The following is a 25,650-nucleotide window of genomic DNA, read 5'->3' on the forward strand; positions in this document are numbered from 1 at the left end:
AGTTAGTGTTGCTGTCTTTGTGGTCTTATGGCTCCTTATTAAATACACTCAGGGTTCAGTACTGCAGGTACTGCAAGCTCCAGATAGCCTCAGTCAATGTGTTTGTTAGGGAGAGGCAATGAAGGCACATTATTGCTTTGGAGAGCTGAGTCCTGCTAGGAGGAGTGCTGCTTCTAGCAGCAGGCTTTTCCCGGGCTGAAGAAGCGTGCCGGTTACTTTGCACACATATGAGCAACCATCCAGCCATGTAAAAATCACATTTTAATGTGTTATACCATCAGAATGTCTTCCTCAGGGAGGAACCTTCCTCCTACCAGTCCCAAACCCAACATTTTCCATCAATCAATCAGCTTAATTATACTCAAAGCCCAGTTTCAAAGTCTCACTCTCCGATCCTGAAGATACGTGCTCTCCAGGTGAACTCCAACAAAATACACCATATAAAACAAATGGCTAATCCTACAGGAACATCTCTCTCCTGTTTCCAATGACTGGGGACTGTTACCCACAGCAGACCAGTCTTTGCCAGCTCGCACAGGGCACTCCCAGCCCTGCACTGGCCACATGCTTTATTTCTGCGATGCAAAGAGGAGTGACACATTTCAGATGAACGCTGTGTGCTCTCCTGCAGCCCTCGGAGGTGAATGGATGTCCCAGGCCTCTGACCTTCCTCACTTCTTCCAGGCTGGAGAGCGAAAGTGGTGTCTTCGGGTCTGCTGGAGAAAACCGTACCTGGGATCTCCTCAGTCAGCCTGCATTGCTCACTATTACCTCTCCGAAAAGCTGCCAGGAGAGGTTTGTCTGTCTCCACCCTTGGAGCTTTTCCAGACCCAAACAGACAGAGCCCTGAGTAACCTGGTCTGATCTCAGAGCTGACCCTGCTTGAGCACTGGTTGGACTACAGACCTCCTGGGTCTCTTCCAACCTCAGCTGTCCTCTGATCCTATGAAACAAGCTGTGTTTTGAAAGTATACAGAAGAGATTTTTGAGAAACCTAGGTGCTATGCTCATTAGCTTTTAATGGGAAACACAAGGCTTGAGTCAGACCCGGTCTGCACGGATGCATGTTCAGGGTAATGTCACTGAAATTAACTGATCTGCAGCATCCACCTGGTACTGAGGTATTGTTTGGACTTCGTGTTGAAGTATGTGACAAAGCAGATGTGCTAAAGAAGAGCAGTTTTTCAGTGATTTACAGCCGACTGCTCAGGAGTTGGAAGGGCAGTTCAGGTTTCACGTGTAACTGCAGAGGGCACGTGGTGCTCCCAGCCGGGGAGCAAACCAGAATTGCTCGGACTGGATTTGATTCCATATTCCCACCGTCTCTGTCCACACACAGCTGCTGAGGGAGCGTGGGCTTTGGCAGCCTCCCCTAGTAACTCCTGGACTTCGCAGGAGGTGACCGAGCGAGGACAACGCCGAGGAGGAGCATCCACCAGGGCACCAGCACCACCACTGCTGCAGGGGTGGATGGAGCTTTGATCTTATCCTGCAGACCCTCGCTCGTTAGCCTGAAATCAGGCACATCACCTCGGTAGTATTAGGGAGGAGGAAACCTGGAGATTTGAAGGGTCTTGTGTTTAAGCGGCATGGCACGGCGGTAAGACAAGGTGCATACTTCACGGAAAAGTACAGTTTGGGTTTCCCCATTAGGAGTCCATAGAAAGAAGCAGTGCAGGATACGTACTAGTGTTATAACACACTATAGCATCTCTTTCCCTATTTAGAGAGCATGTACTGACAGTGTTAATTTTTATGCTATGATTCTGCTAGGCACAATACAATAGAAATTTTGAGAAACTCTGCTTTCTCTGTCTCAAAAAATACATGTGTTTGGGGCTCTGCCCTTCAGATTTCAGAAGTTCCTGTAATATGGACTTAAAGACAAGTTGAAAATAACACTACATTTCCAGCAGCGAGATTTTAAGAATCAGATGTCACCCCACCCGACCTCAATTAAGTCAGGCAGAATCTGCTGAAGCAGCTGGATGGGATCAAGCAGGGTGTGAAAATCTGTATTCTAACGCTGGGCAGAGAAAAGAAGATCAGTTGGAAATTTCAGTGTGAAGCTGGTTCTGTATGAAGTGGAGAATTTCAAGTGTGAATGCGTGTATGTGTTCGTGCATGTGCTGGGGAAAGTAGGGTTGGCAAGGGAGACAGAGGAGAGCTTTGTGTTCAGTGCTTCCTCTGACACAGCTCAGCCTGTTCCCTATCTCCCAGTTTCACTTCTGAATGTGCAGGAACATGCGGTGGCTCCTTTTTCCCACCATCTTCATCATCCCTTGTACGCAACAGGTAAGTTCATTCAAAAGAAGAAAAAGATTTCTCCCTTCTTCACCCTGTCCCGGTTTAAAGTTTTTATTTGCTTAATGACAAAATAAATTGCAGAGAAGCAAATTCCTCATAAAGAATAAGGAGCCATTCCCTACTCCTGAGTAAATTTCATTTGCAGCTTATTTACTGCATCAGTCCTGATCTTGGTATTTTTTTTCTCTCTAATCTGTACATTAATATGATTCAGTGGAAAAAAAAAGTGTTAGGGAAGCTTAAATTGTCAGTGACCTTGCGCTTTTTTTGTTTTTTAAAATATAAGCACAAATTACCTGATGCAGTAAGAAAGTAAATATCTTGTCCATGCTCATACTCCATATACATAGATATATATGTATATATACATAGTGGTCTGACTTCAGGCTAGTTTTATAAATGAGAAAGGCACCTGGACTGTGTTATGCTTTGTCTCTTATGAGAAAATGTTAAGCAATAGCTTTTGGTGAAGGTATTTGTGTCAAAGGCCAATTTCATTACTTATTTACTTAATTTTTAAAATACACTTTACATATACACAGTGCATTTTTCCTTTACAATCAAGATGAATGTTAGATGGAGAATTTTCAAATGACTGTCTTCCTCTGCTAACTTTCTGCATATTTAAATCCAGACTAAGATAACTGAACGTTAGCAATAATACATTGCCTACTTTTTGCTATTTGCTTATTTATGCCTTACAGACCTTGTTCAATCTTTAAAACAAGAAAACAAACAACAACACATGAAGGGTTCCTGCACAATGGTCTCATTTACTGATCTGCCCATAGGATCAGGAAAAGTATGCAGTGGGCTTGTGTGATGTAGATAGCTTTGGTATAGAAACTTTGGGAAGCAAGAATCAGAAAAATATTTGACCTGTAAACTTTGCAAGCAAACTTTAAATTTTCATTGTAACTTAATAGATTTTTGAATATTTTTCAGGTAGACTGAGTTTCTCAGTAATTCCACAGTTAAAACTGTCAGATATTTGCCTGATGGTGTTTTTCTTACTGGGAAACTTTGTCACCATTCAGTTGACATCTTTCCCTAAAAAAAGGAGAGAAAAATCACTTGCTTAGGCAGAATTCTGTAGGTTTAAAGCACGTTTTAATTTGTAATACAAATTAAACATACTGGTTGAAGCACAGGGATTATTTCCTGCTACACATACCCATTTTGAAACGCGATATCTGATTTAAGCCACATAACCTCATATAGCTGGCACATGGCCACATTCCTAATAATAACAATACTCTGCTTAAAAGGAAAAAGCAGCAAGAAAGTGTTTCCTAAAGCAACCATACAATCTTGAACACTGCTAAATGTATAGGAACACCTGTGTGTCTTGTTTCCAGAACAAGCCTTTAAGAAGCTTTACACTCCAATGCACATGTTCATCAAATTAACATTATGGTTTATAGGAAAGGCTTAGCTGCCTAAAGAAAAGAATGCTTAAGTTAGTTGTTTCTATATTATTGCTGCATTTAGGTAAAAAAGGATTAGAAGAAATCCTTTATCAGCAAGTGAATAACAAAATAACACGTTTATGAAACTATCTTCTGCACGCTGCGTGGGATACCACATGACATTGTTTAAAATTCATTTATTATATGAATTGCCTTTGTGAATCAATATCTATCTTAAAAATCATTCAGCCAAAGGAACTTGAAAGCTGCTACTTTGGAGCTTCATTAGTAGCTGTGGATTAAGATATCGTTAAGTATAGTTGTAAATGACCATGAAAAATGGAAATTAGTGGTAGAAAAAAATCCTTTTAAAAGGTCATTTACTGCTGCATGCAATTAGGCGAGCTCAATTATGCTGTGAGAGCTTTCACGGGATTTGACACATGAAATGCTGAATTCTGCAGATATTTCCAGTTTGAAAGTTGAACTAAAAGGAAACCCAGCTGAACGACCCCTTCCCCAGCTTTTCCTTAGCGTCTCTGCTGGAGGTGGTGTCTACATTGCTAGAGCCCTGCAGTTTGGAGGAACAGAGAAAAACTGGTCAGCAGGGCTTCACACACCCAGAAAAAATATAGGCTGTATATATATTTTTTTTCCTGCAAGCTAGATGGTGATACTGGCACCTGATGAGGAGCTGGATCTTGTCTTTCCCTCTTGCTCTTCGGGCAGTCAGAGCTGCTTGATGAGAGCAGCTCCCAAGCCTTACATTGTACTAGTGGCCAAGCACTGTGTGTGCCCCCACATAACTATGGATCCAGTCATCCGCGATGAATAACTATATCACAATCTGCATTTCTGCTGAAATCAGCAGCATGGAAAGATTTAATGCTAAGATCTAAACTTGTTATGTTTTAGATGTCGTTCTTCAAAAAAGCAGATTGAATATAGCTATCTCAAATAGATCCTTTCACACTCTGTGCTGACTTAATCTTCCGTCATGCCACAGAAAATTAAACCCATCAAGAATTACTTAGGACTTCCTTTTTTTAAAAAAAAAAAAAAAAAAAAAAAAAAGAGAGAGACATGAATTCTGAGACAGAATGTGGAAAACAGTAAATTCTCGCTAGATCTTGACTTCCTACTGCTGATACAAATCTCTTTTAGAGATACATCTTTGCCCTATAAGCCCTGGATTCAATAAACACTCATGCAAACAGATACACTCTTAGAAAATGACCTATTAAGCTCAATGCAACTGCCAGCCTCCTTTATTAGGGTGCAATTTTTGCATCTAGCACAAGAGAACTTGTAAATACTATAATGCTTCTTCCCAAACAGCTACTCAAATTTTGGAGCAAAAGTAACACTCAAAAGAGGTTTACTATTTTAAAAGGCTTTTGCCATCAGAAGTGGCACACAGGGCAGCGGCTGGCTGTCAAACAGTGGGAGCAATCAAGAGCTAATTAATTAGATAGGATGTTTGTGGGAAGGAATATTTAAAATAAATCCACTGTCTACTTTAAAACACTTTTTTCCCCTACTTTAGCTCTACTACAGGTTTTGTTCTATTGAAGGCAAAGGAAAGACTGGCGAATTTTGTTTCATACAAGCAGTAGGCCAGGCTCACTGGTGGAATGACACCTGTCCTGGTTTCAGCTGGGATGGAGTTAATTGTGTTCCTAGTAGCTGGTACAGTGCTGTGTTTTGAGTTCAATATGAGAAGAATGTTGATAACACGCTGATGTTTTCAGTTGTTGCTAAGTAGTGTTTAGTCTAAAGTCAAGGATTTTTCAGCTGCTCATGCCCAGCCAGCAAGAAGGCTGGAGGGGCACAAGAAGTTGGCACAGGACACAGCCAGGGCAGCTGACCCAAACTGGCCAAAGGGGTATTCCATACCATGTGATGTCATGCCCAGTATATAAACTGGGGGACGTGGGGGTGGGGGATCAGTGCTCGGGGATCTAATGGCATCAATCGGTGGGTGGTGAGCAATTGCACTGTGCATCATTCGTATATTCCAATCCTTTTATTATTACTGCTGTCATTTTATTAGTGTTATCATTAGTAGTTTCTTCCTTTCTGTTCTACTAAACTGTTCTTATCTCAACCCACAAGTTTTACTTCTTTTCCTGATTTTCTCCCCCATCCCACTGGGTGGGGGGGAAGTGAGTGAGCGGCTGCGTGGTGCTGAGTTGCTGGCTGGGGTTAAACCACAACACACCTCAGTGCACAACAGTGACTGATGAAATTGGTCCTCTGTCTCCTACCTACACCTCACAGCCTCTCCTTTTTTGGATCCTGTGAGATGAGAAATGTGTCTTCATGCAACTTCACAGGTTTTTTTCCATCCTAACTTCATTTTATACTATCCCAGCTACGATAATGCATTCAGCTCTCAAAATATCCCACTGTGTGCAAGTTTTTCCACAGCCCACCAGCGAAGCCTGGAGAAAAACCTTCAGAAACTGGTGAAGTCCACCAGCGCAAGGAGGTTTGTCACTGGCCATGCAGATGCCCACCTGTGCCAACCTGCACCCCCGGGGTAAGCTTGGTGAAGGACGGTTGTGGCTGCTGTAAGGTCTGTGCCAAGCAGTCAGGAGAGACCTGCAATGAAGCAGACATCTGTGATCCCCACAAAGGCCTCTACTGCGACTATTCGGAAGATGAGCCTAGGTATGAAACAGGCGTGTGTGCATGTAAGTTGTTGTTTCACATTCCCTTCTTGAAATCTGGGAGGGTGGGACCACGCAGGTGAATGGTTTTGGAGGAAAACTCTGCTTGCTGGTGCTGCACAGCTCTGTGCTAGACCATTTATCCTAATTTAGTCCTCCATCTGCTCACTCAGAGAATCTGAGAGTAGGGCTGGGACTGTCTTTAAACTTACCTGTGTATGAATCAGTGAAACAAGTTCATTGTGCACAAGCCTGTTATTTACAGACATGTTGATGACTGATTTAAAGTTTGGTGGCTGTAGTTATCACTGGGCATAAATAAAAAATACGTGCTTGGGTGGGAAGAGCTTGAAGCTGTGGGCACAGTAAAGGCTGATTGCATTTTAGCACTCCGTAAGCATGAACCATGTGCTTCTCCTGTGTTAGTAACTATTGTTTACCATTTGCAGATCTGGTAGCTGTAGGATGTGAGCTCAATGGAGTTTATTATCTTAATGGGCAGACCTTCCAACCTAACCCACTTTATAAGTGCCTGTGTGTCAGTGGTGCAATTGGATGTACACCTGTATTCACACCAAGATTAGCAGCAAGTCCCTGCACCAGGGTCACAGGCAGAAAGAAGCCTGGACAATCCATCTGTGGCCCAGGACAGCACAAGCAGCTTCAATCAACAAACTACAGACTGATGTCAGGTGTGCCTGGCTACTTTTCTGGTAAACTGGTTCCTGGTAAACTTTTCTGTACATAAGCCTTGCTGCATTTAGCATCCCTGGCTCCAGCAGCCAGGCAGGCAGCGCACTGGCAATTTCTCAGTTCTTCCTGAAGGCCATTGCCAGGGTGACTGGTCTGTCCCAATTACCCCTCTTACTCTTAGGTCACAGATTCTTTTCTCTAAACTTGATGACTATGAAAAGCAAAAAGCCTTTTGGCTTCTGTCACCAGGGAATTGGCCAAAGCTACCTTCAACCCATCTTTCTGCCGAGGTTTACTACTCATCAGATCAGACCAATTAGGGCTGCTGGTGGACAGCCATTTCGCAGCCTGGGAACCGTCTCACTTCCTCCTGCTTTGTGGTGGTAGGGAGTCTTGGCCTCTTCTTTCAATAGAAAGCAGAAAATGAAAACTGCAAGGACAATGCTTCTCCCAATTTCTTCTCTATTCAGTCTAATCAAAAGCATCCACGAGCTTATCCATGCAGTTCTGCCAGGGTCAGTTGATATTCCCTTTAACCTCATTCTTGCTCTGCTGTTAACACTGTAGTTCTCTTTTTTTGCTTTAAGGAAGCACCATTGCCAGAAGCAGCTCTCCTTGCCCTTCCCTGGCCACAGCTGCCTGTGCTTGTGCTGTCTCCTTCCAGGTGCACATGCAAGTTTCCATGGTGAAACTCCTCTTCGTTACAACTAATGTGGGTACCAGAAACCCGAGCCATTTATTTGGTGGCAGCTTCAATTGTGGGAAAGTTATGGCTCAAATCATCATCATGGATCTATAAAATAAAACTAAAAGGATCACAAAGCTTATCAGAAAACCTTCATAAAAAGGCTACTGAGTAAATAAGTAGATGCACTTAAGTCAATCTGCAGATAAATAGACCTGCTTACAAAACCTGAAGTTCAGTTTGGACAACTTCTAACACATTACCAGTGGTTATGCAAGTTGGCAAAAATTAAAAAAAAGCAGCTCATTTTTACTTCAAAAGCATGATACCTATAACTAGTATCAAAGCCTTTTTACAGAAACATACTTAATGCTGTGTATAAACACACACTCAGTATAGCAACTGACTTCAAATGAAGAGTTAATTTCTAGAGAACATTGCTAATTTGATCAAAGAGAGAACATAACATGTTGAAAACAATGGCAACCAAACCATTTGACCCCATGAAATATATTAATTGGGTTTGTGGGGAGCTGTGTTTCCAACACCTGGAGCACAGCATTAAGCCATTTACTTTGTAGCGCTTCAGCAGCTCCAAAAGCTGAAGTCCAGCCTTCGGTAAACTCCTTCACTGACTGCAACGCTGCACCTCACAGTGTTTATTCAGGAATTTGAATCAACTGCACAACATAACCTTGAGAAAAGATACCCAGCTTGAAAAGCACACTTCCTATTTGACTTGGTTCAGGGACCTGACAGCCTGTCCCTGTGGTGACTGTATGTGCTGAAGGATGGCATCCTTCAGGTGATACAAACCCTCTGAAGAAAAGCACCTTGAAATTTTTGTTTCAAAGTGAGGTCTTCCCCCTTCCCTTTCCCAGTGCAGCAGAAGTATCAAGTCAACTTGTGCATGAATTTCATGAATGGCTCAATGGACCAGTATTATATATATGTATAATATCTATTTTGAAAAGCCTTTTTTCTGTTACTGTGGATAACAAGTGCTAAGTTGCACTTCACTGCTCTTGCTTTGTTTTCTGGCTTTCCTCGTCAAATTGATTTACCCAATTCAGATACACAGGGATGTACCTAGGTCATACTTTAAAAAATGTACCAAGTATAAACAGCCATTTAACTTGCCTTTATTTGTTGCAGATCTGTGGATCTGCAGGCTTCTAATCTGCTTGCTGCAACGAGATCTTTAAATTGCTGTCTACTTTCCAGGTATCCTTGTAATTCTGCCTGTGCTCTTACCTAAATGCACAGATTCCACAGAGTCAGGGTTTTTTTGCAGTTTCACCATGAACTTTTGCACCACAATTTTGTTTCTTTTTTAAAGTGCACTCCACCTAATCCAGCCCTAATCTATCAGAAAATAGGCTTTTTGGTGATATCTGTAAGTGACTGGAGAATTTTACTCCTCAACACAAACCCTAAAGCCTTCACAATATCTACAAAGAAACCAACATTAATGTTTTCAGCACCCATTTTCAAGCTATGCTTGGCCTTAAATAATTTTCAATGTCTCTTCCATTCTGGACATTCCATAAAAATTCCACAAATAACTCTCTCCACATAAAATTTCCATCATATTAAACTGGAGAGCCATACAACACATGCAACTTCATAGCCCTTGCTAGGGTCTGAGTATCCAGTATCAGTAAAGTTTAACAGCAGCTCAGCCAGCTTTTGTATAACTTTGTTTATGCCTCATTTTGAGATTTACCTACAAAAGCACCTTCATAAACAGAAATCAAATGTTTATCCTTCTATTTTCAACTAATCCTTTTGGGGCTGTTCTGCTGCATAAATAATATATTGCTGTCTTAGCTTACAGAAGCTTACCGCTAGTTTTGAAGAAAAAGTGCCTAGTACAGGCAACTCCCTGGACACCCTGTTCCAGGACCTGTGGCATAGGCATATCCAGCAGAGTGACCAACGAAAACAGAAAATGTGAAATGAAAAAAGAAAAGAGATTATGCTTCATCCAGCCTTGTCTGACGAATATACTGAAGACAATAAAGGTATTTTCTAATATAAAATGACTTCCTAATAGAAAATCAAAATATTGGAAGTAATGGAAAAATGGATATATTGGCAACTACTAATATAAAATGACTTCTTTTTCCAAGGGTTCTAAAATAACTCTTCTCTGTTTTCTACCTTCAGTCTTCAGCTTTCAATAGTGAACAACAGATGTATAACTTCAAACAAAACAATATAATGTCCTGAAATATAAGTGCTGCTAGTGCTGTCCTGGTGCTCAGTCACTCAGAAAATATTTTCTATTTTTTGACTGATAAACAAAAGACAGCTTTCAGAAGGAGTAATTTTCAAGATACTTCTATGTAAATGTTGCAATTTTTTCTTACATGTTGAGTTTTTAATGTGTAAAAACTCAGGCTTTTCTTTGTTTTATATTAAAGATTCCAAAAGGAAAAACATGTCAACCGACATTCCAGCTTCCTACAGCAGAGAAACTATTTTTTTCTGGATGCTCAACTACTCAAAGCTACAGACTAACTTTCTGTGGGGTGTGCTTGGACAAGAGGTGCTGCATACCTAATAAATCCAAAATGATCACTGTACAGTTTGAGTGTCCCAATGAAGGCTTCTTTAAGTGGAAGATGATGTGGATAACGTCATGCGTATGTCAGAGGATTTGCACTGCTCCAGGAGATATATTTTCTGAACTCAAAGTTGTATGACAAGTTACACCACTGACTGTAACGTACTGAGAGTGCAGCAGCCCACTCACACCCTGAAGAGTTAGCATAACCCTGAACCACAGCAATGTTATAGTGAAACTACATATGTGAATATTCATTTTTTAAATAGCACCTGGAAAACACAAGTAAGAGTGCATCTTTTTAAACATAATTGTTTTTATATGTGGAAATACATTCTTGAGAAGGATGTATATAACAGTAGTATTATCAAAACAAGAACTTTTGTTAATTGAAAAAGGTACAGCAAGACAGCTTCATACCCCGCTGTAACAAGTTGTTGCCCACAAAGACAACTACATATAAATTCACAGATGCTCTAACCTATTAGAAAAAAAAATATTACCCTGTAATACTTCATCTATTATTCTTGATTCTCAAATTAACATTTTCTACTATCTATCTGCAATAGTAAAACACATCAATGCTGTTTGAAACAGGAGAAGTCAATTTTAAGCTCAGATTGCTTTTTGCAGCAGATAATCTTTCTCTAGTGTTGTGAATATAAACAATGCACTTGGTAAAGGAACAAGTAAGCGGGCACCTGCAGATAATAGATGCAAAACTTCAAGGAAATTACTATTTTTTGAATGTTTTCTTAGAAAAATGCACTCAAATGATATCACAGTGTTTTCTTGAATACTTCTGGACTTATACATTGAAAATTGTGCTTACTTACACACCCACTCCAACTCTGCTAGAAGGGCTTCAAGCTTTAAGAAATCATTGTATTGATCCATTCTGATTTGTAACAGTTCGCAAGTCTTGCTGTTCTAAGACAGCCAAAGCTGGCAAGCAATTGGAAATAGTTGTACATTCTGTTTTGTAAAAGTTCTTACTGTAATATAAAAATCTACTTACCCTGATTATTATAAATATTAAAACATCTATTTTACTTGCATTCTTTTAAGCATATAAACTTTGTTCTCTGAACAGTCATTATAACTTCATTATAAGTGCATGTTTCGCTCAGAGGTATACTGTTTTATCCCATTATCAAGTGCAAATCAGCATTCATGAATATTAATCATTAAAAAATGTTAGTTAATACTCCAAGTATAATACTTGAAACAAAATTTTGTTGAATTTTCTGATATTGCCAATTTTGATATCAACTCAGAATGCTCTAATACTGCTAAGTACAACATGGAAGCAGAAATATTAAAACTATGAATATAGCTTCAAGCATTCCGAAATGACTACTATCCTGCAAAGTTTAAGAACCCAGTTTCATTAGAGACTTGCTTTCACCTTTGAAAAGACTATGCAGGCTTTTCTTCTCTTCATAGTTGCTTGTTAAAAAACAAATCTAGCAACAGTCATCCTTCTTTGAAGCAAGGCCTGCCTTTAGTTTACTGTAAGCTGAAAGTCTGAGAAAAGAACTACATTTTTGGCTGCTATAACCTCTCTTTCTTTTCTTTACAGCATATGGTATGTCAATTTACTCTACAGTAAGAAGACTGCTCTTACTAATATCCACTATAATTAGGTGCCTTTAAATCTTTCTTACAGGCTGGGCCTTGTCACTTAATATGACACCTCTCAGAGCTGACAAAGCCATTGTCCCAGTCTCACTTTGGAATCACAATAGCTAGGCATGCTGCAATTCATTCTGGTTAACTGAAGTGGTTGGATGTTTGGTTGGTTTTTTTTTTTTTTTAAGAAAAAGAAAACCAAAACAGTTCTTCCTTCTTTAAACAGCTATCTTCAGTCTTGATGGGTCTGTTCTAGGCCCACCTTTTGTGGCATCCAGTTCATTGTACTCTTCTATTAGGTCAGACAAAGATGATATGGCTTCAGAAAAACAGCTTTGCTCCATTCCATCTATATGCAGATAATGGTGAAGGTGAGCCTATGAGAATAAAAAAAATTCAGTGTTATCCTTTTTCTTGGCACCTAATTCATTTGGCTCAATAAGTACCATTTAGCCTGCACTGAAGAGGGGAGTGCAAGCAATGTAGAAAGTAGATTTAAAGACTTACATCATGATATCCCTTGTGCAAATAATTGGCAACTTTAGTAACAATCCCCTATGGAATCACAGTCGATATTACTGATTTCTTATACATCCATCTTTTCATATGCTGTCTTCTTGGGTACAGCTGACCAAACTGTGTATTGAGTTTATATGGCAAGGTTTTGGTAGCAGCAGGGAGCACAGGGCTGCAGGGGTGGCTTCTGTGAGAAGATACCAGGAGCTGCCCCCATGTCAGCAGAGCCAGTTCCAGCCAGCTCCAATATGGACATGCTGCTGGCCAAAGCTGAGCCCATCAGCGATGCTGGTAGTGCCTCTGTGATAATGTATTTAATGAGGGGTAAAAAATGCTTCACAACAGCTGAGAGAGAGAGAGAGAGTGCGAGCAGAGTTAGAAAAGTGTGAGAAACAGCCCTGCAGACACCAAGACCAGTGAAGGAGAAGCAGGAATGAAATTAAGCCTGGGAAGAAGGGTGTGGGGTGAGGTGAAGGTGTTTTCAGTTTTGGTTTTATTTCTTGCTATCCTACTCTGTTATTGATTGGCAGTAAATTAAATTACTATTCCCCAAGTCAAGTCTGTTTTGCCCATGACAGCAATTGGCGAGTGACATCCCTGTCCTTATCTTGACCTATGAGCCCTTCTAAGGGAGGGAAGTGAGAGAACATCTTGGTGGGCACCTGGTGGCCAGCCAAGGTCAACCCAGCACAAACTGGTAGGCTGATCTGTCAGATACTGCCTCATGGCTGAAGAAAGTAAGTATATTGACTGGTAGGTACAGATTAATAAGGGATTTATGCTTTTTAAGCAGCAGCTGTTGGAATGATTCCTTGATAGGTAATGCAAATAAAAATCTTCGGCTGTTACTTTTAAGCAGTCCCATTGCAATACTAAGATTTGCTTCCCAATAATGCAAGAAGATAATGATTAGTGGCTACAGATGTTATAATAAGAGTTTTACCTTTTTCTTATAGAGCTTCATAAATCTGTCTTTGAGTTCAATGAAAGTTGGTTTTACACAGGTGTTGTTTGCTAAAGACAGAAGGGAATGGGAATGGCCCACAGGAGGTACTGAACACAAACCAGTTTTCCAGCCCTCTTGGTTCCAGGAGACAAAGTGCAGGGAAGGCTTCAACCTGTGATACAAAAATGTAGTTACCTAAGGAATGTAAATAACACAAAGCTTAAGTTTCCTTTGCTAAAAAACAGTCCGAAAAGGTTAACATTTAAGCTTTCAGAACTAAGCAAGCCAGTTATAACTATCATTTTGAATAAGACATTTTAGACTTCAGACTAAAACACTGTGTGTATTTTAAATTTAAATGGCAAACGCCAATTTTGTTAATTTAATGTATCAGGGTTTGAAAAGTAAAGTTACACACACTCATTTCTATATCAGGGACTGCAAGCACTCTGAGATTTAGGAGACGGGCAGTTTATTATTGTGTGGGGACAATCACAGTCTACCTGTAGTTTAGAAAAAAGTGCTCTAGATTCTCAGAAATTTTCCCCACACACCTGTGTGCCTGTAAACTCCATTCTGTATGCGAAGCTTGCCTGCCTTTTCTGTTATAATTATGTACATCGATAGCGTAAAAGGTAGAAACAGAGTGCTAACAATACAGAGTTAAAATAAGGATGATTCCCTAGCTACATGAAAGTAACCATGAAAGAGAGTGGCCTCCTGTTCAGTAAAAACAAACTTCTACAGAACTTATTCCTCCAACATCTTTTAATGGCAGAAGACCTCTGGAAGGTCAGGCTTTGCTTTCTTTTGCATTTTTGAGAATGAAAGGAGCAGCACAGGGATATCTAGTCAGCTCCCTTTATTTGGAAATCCAAGAATGCTGCAACTTACTCTAACTCACAATGTAAATTAATTACGTTTTCTTCCCTTCTGAAATTAAGAAAAATATTTCAGAGTAAACTGATTCAGTATTGAAATTCTTCAAATGAAAAGTGAGAGTGCTCTGGACAACTGACAACAGTTTCAATAGCAAATCCCATGACAAATTTGTGTGGTATTACCAACCTTTCAATATTTCTGCGAAGATCTGAAACCTGCACATTTCCTCGAACGAGAAGTGCACAGGCAAGGTAGAGGCTATGCTTTGGATCTGCTTGAATTAGTTGATGTTCTCTACTAAAAGCATCTGAAAACATCTGATCCAACCTAGGTGAAAAGAAAACAGAGTTATCTGCTCTTACTAAACCAGGCTACAAAAGTTCTTCAGAATGCTGACCTTCAGGGTTTAAAAGTTCATAAAATTCTGGAGATAAAGGTAGATTTAACCTAGGACCATGAATGACAGGAAAAAGATTCAAACTTTTATATGCACATGTGTTGGCATTAGAAGTTTTTTTAAAAACACACCAGATCCATTTTTCCTTCTCTTTTCCCTCATGTTACAAGCCACTGTTGAGTCTAAAGTCAGAGAAGTGGACAGACTAAGAGACCTTTATTATGGCAATTTTAGGTCAATGGTTACAAAGTATTAAAAATATGTAAAAGGATTTAACTACTTGAGGTTCTGGTTATATGACAATTTGAGTGGAGAACCTCACTGCTTGTGAAGTATCTGACAGGGAATACCAAAGTGCAGCTGACACTTACAGAACTGATTATTGGCCTGTTACACTTCACTATTTAAAAGGATCAATGAATCATAGATTTGTATTAATTTTGATTAATGATTTAGGAAAAGCCAGACTATATATATTTGTCTACTTATTCTAATTTTATGATGTATGACTGCTTTAAAAGATGACACTGCAGACCATATTCTTTCCCTCTTCACCTCCTTAAGCAAGTTCCACTGTACTGTGGGATAGCAAAGATGCTGTCTTGAGGAGGTTTCTATGGACCCATAACATCTAAGTTATTCTTTCCATTTGTTCCAAACTCTCTGCATCTATCATCTCTTTTTTTTTTTTTCAAATCACCTCTGCCACAATCTGCCTATTAAAGAAATAACTAAAGGAGACAAAAATATTACTGTTCCCACATCATTCTGAAACATGACTGACTGAGCATCTCCCCATAGTCTGCTACCTTCCCTCCAGCACTGTAATGTCTCCTCAGGGCATGGTTTCAAGAGATCCAACTGATTGTCAGAACCTGCTATCACAGAAAAGGGGTGGTTCCCGCCCTCTTCTCCACTTTCCATAGTTCCATCACTTACCCTTAGCTGCCTCTATCACTTTTTGGACCTTTTGCTGACTGGACTTAATTCACTAAAACCAGTAAAAACTATTTTAACAGATTATTTTTCTGCCATGTCAGTGGGATAAATAATCTCACAAAATTTGTCAAGTGTCAGCTTACTGTTACAATAAGCTGTTAAATAGGCTCACTGCATCTCCAGACTGAAGTAAGACTGAAGATTACTTCCCAAGGAGTCTAGTTTCCAAATTCCTTGTTTGTCTTCACAGTGAGTCAAGTGTCAACTGTTACTCCAAAGAACTTGTGGTGAGTTCTATCCAAGTAACACATTTTTCCAACAGAAACATTTCCCAGCAGAGATAACAAAAATACATTTCAAGTTTACTGGCTCAACCGTTACAGAGAAAAGGGACAAAGGATGTTCCTAAAATCAGCAGGATGAATTTCAAAATGTAGCAGACTTAAAACATTAGAACTTCTACCCTTAGTTTTGCTATAGAATGGATTTTTTTTAATGAAAACTATGGAAGAATCAGAAATTAAGCTTCAAATGTAAAACTTCCATAGTATTTTTTTCTTACCTTCTAGAAGGTACATTAACATCAGCTAATGTATACAGAGGAGTCAAGCTTGAAACCAAGTAATGAAGTCGAGGAAATGGAACCAAATTCATGCTGATTTCATTAAGATCCATGTTAAGCGAACCTTCAAACCTAGCAGAGCTGAAAAATTAACAAACTGTTACAAAACTGTTATAAACTAAATTAATTTTATAATGTAAACATTCATTAAATCTATTTCTCAACTGTTCTGTACAATAAAACAGTAAAACAACAGAGCATTCGAGAAACTGTTCATGTATAATTACTAAACTTTCACATTTGACAGTAACAGTGCTATATCTTACTTATTTACACTTCTCATTTATAGAACAATAAATCATCAAGACTAAGACCTTGTTTCCCAATTGTAATCTTTAGCACTATTTTTCAGTACATGGACATAGCTGCTGAATACCAGTTTTAATAGGCTATAATAAAACATGTATGACTTGGCATTCCTGACAAGCTGTTTAAAAGAAAAGCAGGCCAATACTCCACAAGTATATTTCACTGGCATTTCTTGAAGCAACAGACAGTTTAGGAGCAACAATGATCTGACAGTATTTATAAAACAATACAACTGGCCTAGAAAGGCAAACCTCCCTGGGCTCCATTAAGCATTAATGGAAGATAATATCCTTCTGCCTATACACCTTTTCTTACTTCAGTTCTAAGACTATCATGGCTAGAGCAATACCACTGCAATCTGAATACTTCCAAATACTTTAACATTTAGTAGCTAACTTGTAAAAAGAGGAGACTCATATAAAATGGAGACCCATTTTCTTTGAGTTGATACAGGCCTGCATATTTGCAGCACATACCGCCTCCAGCAATACTACTTTTACAGAATAACCTATAACTTTACCTTGTCAGGTTCAACAGCAAGTTAGCTACGATATTATTCATTGCGTCAAAAGGCTTCTCTTGTACAGTTTTTGCACTGCCTGCACTTGACGTTACCAAGCTGTTTTGCTTCACAGTTGACCCTAGCTTCCCAGAATTGATCATCTGATGAATTTTATTAACTATATCAAACAGAGACTTGAGAGAGGAAAAAAAAAGCATACAAAGTCTTGAGCAGAGCTTTCAAAATCAGTACTCCAATTTTCATTTCAATTAAAGAAAAAGCTAAACATGGTACTGTCAGTTCAAAGATTATACCTTTCATACATGTAAGTCCAACTTTTGACCAATTTCAATTGACTGAAGTGTTTCTAAGTCTGTTCCTACATGTCACAGACCTGTACACAGCTTGATGAGAATTTTGAATTTTATTCAACTATTCAAAGTCCTCATCTTCTAAAATTACATTTTAAATTTTCATATTTCCTGTGAAAGCAAAAATGTATTCTCTAAATATTTTTCACTTTCTCTTGCTTTTTTCATAAACAAAAAGCAAGAGTCAAAGTTATATTCAAATGATCCAGTGGTTTGCATGGTCAGGTGTGCTTATGATGACTGTATCACTAATCAGTAAAGTCAAGTCTGTTGGAATTTGGAATGGTTAGTCATTTGCCTTGCAGGACTCTACTAATACTATGCACAAATTGATTCCTAAAAGATAAGACTCAGCCTCAGTAAATGGAAGCTTTTCACTGTTTACCTTGAAATAGAGATGAAAAAATTTACTCTAGACTACTATGAAGGTGCAGAGCAACTTTTTAGTGATACCCATATTAATTTCAAAAGCCTGCAAGTGACTTGGGAGTTCAATTATTACTTCAAAAAATGAAATTATGCTTTTTAAGACTTGGTACTCAAATCAATACACAGAAGGAAGAAACACTTCCTATGTGCAGTCTAATAAAAAAGAAATTGACGGTAATAGAATATTATTTCTTACTTCATTCTCTATTGGTAGCACACAGTCTGCATGTTCATTAAGCTCCTTCATAGCCAGAACAGTGTTATATGGAGAAGTAATAACATCATCTTCACCAGAGGGATAAACTGAAGTAACAAATCTATATACTTCTGGGAATTCATCCTCAAGCAAATTTAGCACAAAAGTTCCGAGACCAGATCCTGTCCCTAATTATGAATGAAGACAGAATGAGAGAAGATAAAAGGTTCCCCATGTTATCTTAAGGCTTAAGTCTCATATGTTGGAAACACAGATTTTCAATCATATGTATTAATAAATACTTTCTGAAGCATTTGGCTGACAGTAGAGGCTACTCAGATGTAAATTAAGGCAGGAAGGTTTTTGCCAGACAGGACAATAATTAAGTGATAAAAGTATTTCCCATGGTATACCAGACAGGATGAAGTATACAATCCCCAAAATTTCTGCAAACCAAGAAGTCCTATTAAGTAAACAACATTTTTCTGACCTAGTATTTTTATTTCTTAAAGTCTTTAATTTGAATTTTGAAATAAAATATTTGTTTAAAAACATTGAATTGCCCCAAACAATTATTTACTTTCCTTTTGGGGTTTCTTTATAAAAAGTTTTCCCATTCTCCAGTCAAGAGAGAGCAACCTCTTTCCCCCAGCACACACTTTTTTCCTCTTAGCACTAAGCACATAGCATGGAGTTCTAATCAGAAAACTGAACTGTGTTTTTTCTGTCTTGGACAGCTAACATTCTCAGCAGCAGACAATTTCATCTATGAATAAGACAGCAATTTTCTGAAATACAGAAACAATATCTGCAGGGTCTCTCAAATTAAGCAAATGGCCACAAAAAAGGCCCTTGACAAAACTCTTGCTTCATATTTAGAGCTACTTTCTGTGTCTTTTTCCACTTCATAACCAATTATAATACATGCTCCCCCCACGTTTTTTGGGGAGGAAGGCTTAGTGGCAATTCAGTAATGACAAAATTGTCACTGCAAGGGATTCTCCCTTCTGATTTATTAAAAAAGTAGCTAGACTGGATTCAAGAGATTTATGTGAAAGGAAAACAGAAAAACAAAGTTTTTCTAAAGTTAAGCAACATCAGAAGTCTCCTTCAAAGCCCTTTGGAAAACTCTTTCCCCACGATTAAAAACAACTTGATCACAACAATGATGTCAGTGTTCTGAAGCCACTGTCCCTTCTTCTGATCAGTAATACCTCAGTGTTTCCTTGTATTTGGTACCTGTCTTGATCCACCCACTGTCTCATATTTAAAATTTCAGCTCTATTTTTGTTCTGGGTAGCACTTACCTTAATTCATGATTAAGGCTCCTCAGTGCTCTAATAAAACACATAATAAATAATTACAGGTCTACTCAATGTGACTGTGTTAAATCTTTTTATTCTGCATTCTGAATGATCTAGATTATTACACTGATCTTCTTTTCAAGATCCAGGTTTTTCCTCTTTCATCTGTGGCTGGTGCAATCATACTAACCATTAAAACAAATTACTTACCACCTCCCATAGAATGAATTATAAAAAAACACTGTAGACAGTCACAATGTTCTGCAGCTTTCCTCAGCTTTTCCACAATGTCTTCCTGGTACTGATAGCCATATAGCTTATGACCTACAGCCCTGAGGATATGAAAAGTACTTTAAAAAAAATAATTCATCAATCAATCTTTCAGTTTTTTATTTTAACTCCTCCTATTTGACATTTTAGAGTTCAGAGTCCAGAGCTGGGTGCAACACCTAATTTGAGAGTTGCTCAGCTGTGACTACATCATGTGAATATGGGAGTCAGGATATGGTTTCAATTTTGAGGATGCAAGCAGCACAAAGTTCACAGCTTTGGAGTCTGCACTACTACTTTGTGCCAATAAGGAAATAAACTCATACACTGGATGATCAAATTGTAATTATGAAATGAAAGTTATACTGTCCTTAACAATAAGGATATCCCTATGTAATATGCATACTAATCGTCATTTGAGTACTATGCGAGTCAGTTGCTATCAGTAATTAAAAAAACCCCAAACAGCTTGTTTTCAATACACTTGCCTGCTAGATGGTGAAGTTACAAGATGCTTTATTCCCTGTATTGCACTCTCTTTTGGTACATTTACTGATGATTTGCTTTCCAGTCTGTAGTATGCTGAATATTATTAGAGGCGCGTTAAGATCTTGGTGAAAATTTGGAATTCATTATGTTAATCAATCTTTTTCTGAATTTCTTTTTTTGGAAATGTAGTTTATATGCATGTAGCACTGTGGTGCTTAGAAATCAGGAGTGCATTTGTTCATATATCTCATTTCCACACTAGTTGCACAGTCTCAAACTAGATTATGGCTTCGACTGAGCAATGGAAGCAGCTGAATACCAAAGAAACAAAAATAAAAAGCGTGTTCTTTTGAAAGAGAAAATCAAAAAAGAGGAAGAAAAAATAGATTAAATGATGTATCAGCAGAATTATCCTTCTGTAAAAGGCTTTTCAAAGCCCTCCTCCAGGCAACAGTGACACCAAAGTTTACTGCTAATATGCTGCAGCTCCCCAGGTGCAGAAGGAACCAGAAAGCTACTGTTATAATTTCCCTTTTAAAATGCCATCTAATTAGTTACTAAGAAGTGCTTTCTGAAGAGGTTCTCACCAGTTGTTTCCTGAACCAGAAACATCTGTGATAAGCTGCTTGCTATCAAACACATCCCTCAATGGTCCCTGCAGAATTTCATTTACCACACCCTCCTCCATGTCAATCAACAGTGCCTTTGAGAAAAGGAAAGAATTAAGATTCAGTCAATAAGCAACCCACCCTTTAAAGTAATCACACAAAGAAATATAAAATTATTTACAATATAAAAGGTACATTGTTTCTACTGTGCTCCAGAAAAACTTTTTTTAGTTGTTAATTAGGGGACCAACAAGATTCACCTTGGCTGACTTGCTAGAAGTTGTTCAATAGGGATAGCATTTCTGATAACGCAATTTTGTTAAAATCTTACAATATTTTGCCCCAATACTTAGGAATAAAGAAACTGAAGCATTTTTATGTTTCAAGTTTTCTTGCTTCTTAATCACTTCAAGGGGCTCAAGGATACCCAGTCCTTAGAAAATTCAGATAAAAACTTGGTTTGTAATATCTGCAAACATTTTATTAAAATTATAATTTAAATTACTCAACAAGACTAGCAGCAAACTGCATTACTACACTGAGAAAAAAGTTACTATTAGAAATTTTACTATTCAAAGTAGTATTTAAAAACATATGCAATTATAAGGACCTTATGAAAATTCCTACACAGTTGGACTTAAATATGCAATGTAAAAAGAATGACCTTTATAGATTGCCTTACTCGTGCTTTTAAAGAACAGATTTTTCCTTTGTAAATATCAGGACCATCACCACCATTTCTGAAAAAGAAAAAAAAATCCAAGCTCAGAATCACAATATAAAATAAGGCAATATATATTAGAATAAGATTCCCTCCTTAATCTTTCACATTCAGAGGACTGTTACAATGTAAACAAAGAGAAATACCCTGAACATGCTTCTAAGAAAGACCTCATAATTGCATTACTTTAGGGAATTACAGGACACGCTCTCAATCAGAAATATCCTAAGCCGTACTTCAGGAAGCTGAAAATATAAGTATTGAAAGTTTACTCTCTTTCTCTTTTTTTCTTAGATACAGCCTCTGCTCTGTGGTAATTCTACAAGCATTGCCAAAACTTGAAAGGATTATCTTTTATGCAGCATGTGGTATATCTGCGTCATATAATGAAACAGAGCACCAAATAGCACCACTAGCTTTTCAATGGGGGTAGCACAGCACTGTACTACTGCTCAAGGTGTGAAAGCTGTGTAACTGCAATAGCATGGCACTGTGCTTGACTGACTTTGCCATTAAGATTTACCAATTCAGAAATCATGCTGGGCTGACATAGCTTAATTTTCCTTTTTTTCCAGGATCGGTTGTACTGAGCCAACCTCGGGGACTATGCATTGTGTACAATCACATTTTTCTGCAATGAATGCTGGTGCTTCTGCACTCAAAGGATGAGATACTCCAGTCTGGCCAAACTATATTCAACACAGGGGAAAAGGCAGGGATACTAGAAGATGGATCTAAATTTTCCCCTCAATTATTTACCTAATTTGGCAGCTGGTCAAGCCTAAATTTAAAGTATCTCTTAGACTATTCTACATTCAACCACAATAATACTCCAAAAACAACAGCTGAAATTTGCTACAGCACCAAATATTCTGACCATGCTCAGTCTCATCAGGAACAAGGGGAGGAGAGTATGGGGCTGCACTGGATTCCTCAGTGATCTTCCACCCTCTCACTCAAAGCTCTCCAGACACGTCTCATTAGTTGAGCAGCTCACAGCAGCCTCCAATACTCACGTGATTCCTCTAGCCTATACAACTCCCTATATGAGTCCACTACAGCACCAGTAAATCCAGCTAGAGAATTTCTATTTCTCTTCATGGACTAACAAAACTCAAAAGAGGAAAAAACAAACAAACCCCACAAATCAACACTTCTTTCTCTTACTATTGTCTTTGTGGTCTTTCATACCAGCCCATACTTTCAATCACTTTGATTCAACTGCTGAAAAAAATCCCCACATTCCCTAGAATCCCCTAGGCTTAAGATATGCATTCCTGCATATAAAACCATACATATGCATAAGCACATTTCCAATATTACACAGTTTAATAATCACCATAACAGAAAAAAAAGCGTATCTGGTTCTCCCAGAGTGTTGTTCATAGCTGTTTCTGATAGGATAACCCATCTGGATTAATTACTTTGAACAGTGGTATGGCATAGCATACAAGACTGAAGTTTGTCACTTTTATGACATAGGGTTTTACGCCTGCAATGACCTGGAAGGTAAACTAGTTCTTTCTGATAAAATGAAAAAAAAAAAAAAAAAAGAAAAAAAAGAAAAAACCCCAAAACCACAGCAATAACAAAAAGACAAAACCTCACAGCCTGAGCAAGAGTTTGAAATGACTCTTCATAACTAAACTGTGTTTCAAGTCTCCAGTTAAAAGTGGGAATTGTTTCAACAGCAAAATGAACAGTGCCTGGAAAAGATGGGATTTGAATAATCATTCTTCTGTTTCATAGGTAGGGGACTCTTCCTTGACACTTCTGCAGTATTCAGTATGTAAGTCCTTCCTCTTTAGAGAGAAAACAGATGTTTCTATTGCAGCCAACCTGTCAATTATAAATTTGGTGGTTTCATCTTGTACATACAGAAACATAGACATTGTTTATAATCAAATTTTCTTGGTTAAAAAAACCAAATAAGATATTCTAGGAAATGCCCACATAGAAATGGCAATGATAAACTCCAATGCACTTGCACATTCTTTTGAAGAGGTAAAATTTGAGACAAAACAATTATTATTTCAAAGCCATTTTAGTTAAAACTGCATGCTGTACTGCAGCCTTGCCATATGATGGAAGGAAAGAGGCTAGTCAAATGCTTTTTAATTAAAATGCAACAGCAATATCCAAGTGCGCAACTGTTTTATTCTTGCAAACTGCAAGGATTTTTGTAACTGGGCAGGTAAGAGATGACTGAATGCTCTTACAGTATGAATTTGTTAACTTTTAAAAAAAATGATAACCACCACTCTTTGTGCGACAAACTAGTCAGATAAAAGGGATTTAAAAACTGACATGACCTTTTCTGATTACCTTATATACAATTCCTTTTACAACTCTTCTAGAAAATTCTCCTAAGTTGGTATTTAGAGGGCTTGCAGTCTGATCATGATTCGCAATGGCAAAAGCTATTAGATCTGACTATCCATTTTTGGGACAGAAGGAAGGGAAAACAAACCCAAACACTTTGAACAGATTTAACTACTGATGTAAGTACAGTTAAAATGGAAAGGTAAAGAGAGTGTTTTGAGGAGAACACAAAAAAGCAAAATCTTTTTCTAGCACAAACTAAATATGACCTGAAACAAAGAAAACTGTAACTTAGGTTAAGAGAAGATACTAGAACTGTTGATCTACTGTGTTAAGCTCATGAGCTGCTTGATAAGGAGACTTACCTTGTATCTACGTTCCTAAAGAAACTGCTTAATGCTTCATCATAAATTCCTTTCTAAAAGGAAACAACACGACATAAGATGATGTGTAACGTCATAAATTCTTGGTGGTTTTCATAGAGTAATTTAAGTTGGAAGGGACCTCTGAAGGTCATCTGTCAAACCTCCCCACTCAAAACAGAGTGAGTATCTATGTCGAATCCAACTAGCTCTAGTCAGCACTAAAAAGAACATTTCATTGAAGCATCAGCTTGATATTAAAAACTGACAGGAGGATGTAACTAAGAAATTAATTTTTCAGCACAAGATTGAACAACCACTCTTCCTTCATTTCTAAAGATTTAGGATTTTACTAAAAATCCCAATGCAAATATTAAATTGAGCAGCTGCTGTTTGGCTGACTCTGTTCATCAGATACAACACTCAGTTCATCACGGGCTCCATGCCATGATACCGGCGTCCATGAAGTTCTGTGGAAAGGAAAGCACATCACACTGCATCAGTGATTCCTAAACTCCCTGCTGAGGGGTGGTGTGGAAATTACTTACCCCACCATAAAGCTAGAGAGACCTGGCAAGTTTGAATACTTTAACATCATTATTTTACAGACTGCTTACCACACTCCTAAAGACCTGATGAAGCAGAATTTGGAAGTCCCTGTTCCCTGCAACACTAAACCCAAGAGACTCTCCATACACATATGACTTCATCCACTGCCTTTTTACAGCTGCTTCAACAGAAGGCATTGAGAAGGACTGCTCATCATTATCTGTTAATATACAGTGTTTACCAGGATTTAGTATCTTTATAGTCATGGCAAGAAGAGCGCATTTTTGCTCAGGGTACTCAGTGCAATCCTAGGCCCTCTTTACGCTGCTATTTTGGTCAGCAGAACCGCACAGCAAGTCACCGCACGGCATGTGCTGACATGGAAAACAAAGGTGGGCTTTGGCGGGCTGCTTTTTCGCTTTACTGCCAGTGGCAAAGAACCCGCATCGAACAACCCTCTCTTTTCACTAACTGCCTCCAAACTGCCTGCCTGTAGGGAGGCGTCCCGGGCTTTTCAAGGTAGAAAGGCTCGAGAGAGCTGATCTGAACTAGAGACGATTAGCTAAACGGCATAAAAACCTGGGGACAGCCTTGCTCGCGACGAAGCGGCCTGGGCTTTATCAAACAAATACGGTGCTTTGCCCTCACAGTAAAGAACACGGCACGACGCGAGGGCCGCCGTGGGGGGTGCAGAGGGCGGCTGGGCCCAACCCGCCCCCCCGCCGCCTCAGGCCAGCAACGAGGGGGGAAGCGGCGCCGTTACCTTGTTGACGGCGGCGTGTTCCCGCAGCGCCAGGTCCCAGAAGCGGCAGCCCACCTGGTTCCCGCACTGGCCCACTGCAAAGGGGAGGGAAAGAGACACGGGTCAGGCACGGGGAGGGGGCGGCGGGGAGGGGCTCTGGCCGCCACGGCCCCTTACCCTGCACCACCACCGACTGGGCCATGGCGG

General features: G+C 39.0%; 2 protein-coding genes across 2 annotated transcripts in view; one reads left to right on the top strand and one right to left on the bottom strand.

Moving 5' to 3' along the window:
- Positions 1–10,474, top strand: part of WISP3 (WNT1 inducible signaling pathway protein 3) — a 46,063-nt gene extending 35,589 nt beyond the window's left edge. Inside the window, exons 5-8 of the mRNA XM_010561680.1 lie at positions 6,147–6,412; positions 6,838–7,080; positions 9,597–9,790; positions 10,193–10,474. Coding sequence (XP_010559982.1) covers positions 6,147–6,412; positions 6,838–7,080; positions 9,597–9,790; positions 10,193–10,474 — 985 coding nt within the window. The remainder of the gene's footprint in view (positions 1–6,146; positions 6,413–6,837; positions 7,081–9,596; positions 9,791–10,192) is intronic.
- A 540-nt stretch (positions 10,475–11,014) lies between these two features.
- TUBE1 (tubulin, epsilon 1) lies at positions 11,015–25,645 on the bottom strand. The gene is made up of 12 exons (XM_010561671.1): positions 25,621–25,645; positions 25,465–25,538; positions 24,156–24,208; positions 21,430–21,487; positions 20,727–20,842; positions 19,591–19,712; positions 18,077–18,264; positions 17,099–17,274; positions 16,210–16,350; positions 14,498–14,638; positions 13,427–13,601; positions 11,015–12,344 (listed from the first exon to the last, which is right to left on the bottom strand). The coding sequence occupies exons 1-12, from the start codon at positions 25,643–25,645 to the stop codon at positions 12,186–12,188; spliced, it is 1,428 nt and encodes a 475-aa protein (XP_010559973.1). The 3' UTR covers positions 11,015–12,185.
- Between the last annotated feature and the right edge of the window lie 5 nt (positions 25,646–25,650).

The sequence above is a fragment of the Haliaeetus leucocephalus genome, unplaced genomic scaffold (genome assembly GCF_000737465.1).
Source record: "Haliaeetus leucocephalus isolate CR32 unplaced genomic scaffold, Haliaeetus_leucocephalus-4.0 Scaffold149, whole genome shotgun sequence".
NCBI lineage: Eukaryota > Metazoa > Chordata > Aves > Accipitriformes > Accipitridae > Haliaeetus > Haliaeetus leucocephalus.

Bases quoted from the DNA above. Each gene is read 5' to 3' on its own strand.
- TUBE1 (XM_010561671.1), bottom strand. From the start codon at position 25,645: ATGGCCCAGTCGGTGGTGGTGCAGG. The intron at 20,843-21,429 runs GTAAGGCAATCT...CTTTTCTCAAAG, and splicing joins TCTGTTCTTTAAAAGCACGA to GCACTGTTGATTGACATGGA. The intron at 14,639-16,209 runs GTAAGAAAAAAA...CTTTTCACCTAG, and splicing joins GTTAATGTACCTTCTAGAAG to GTTGGATCAGATGTTTTCAG.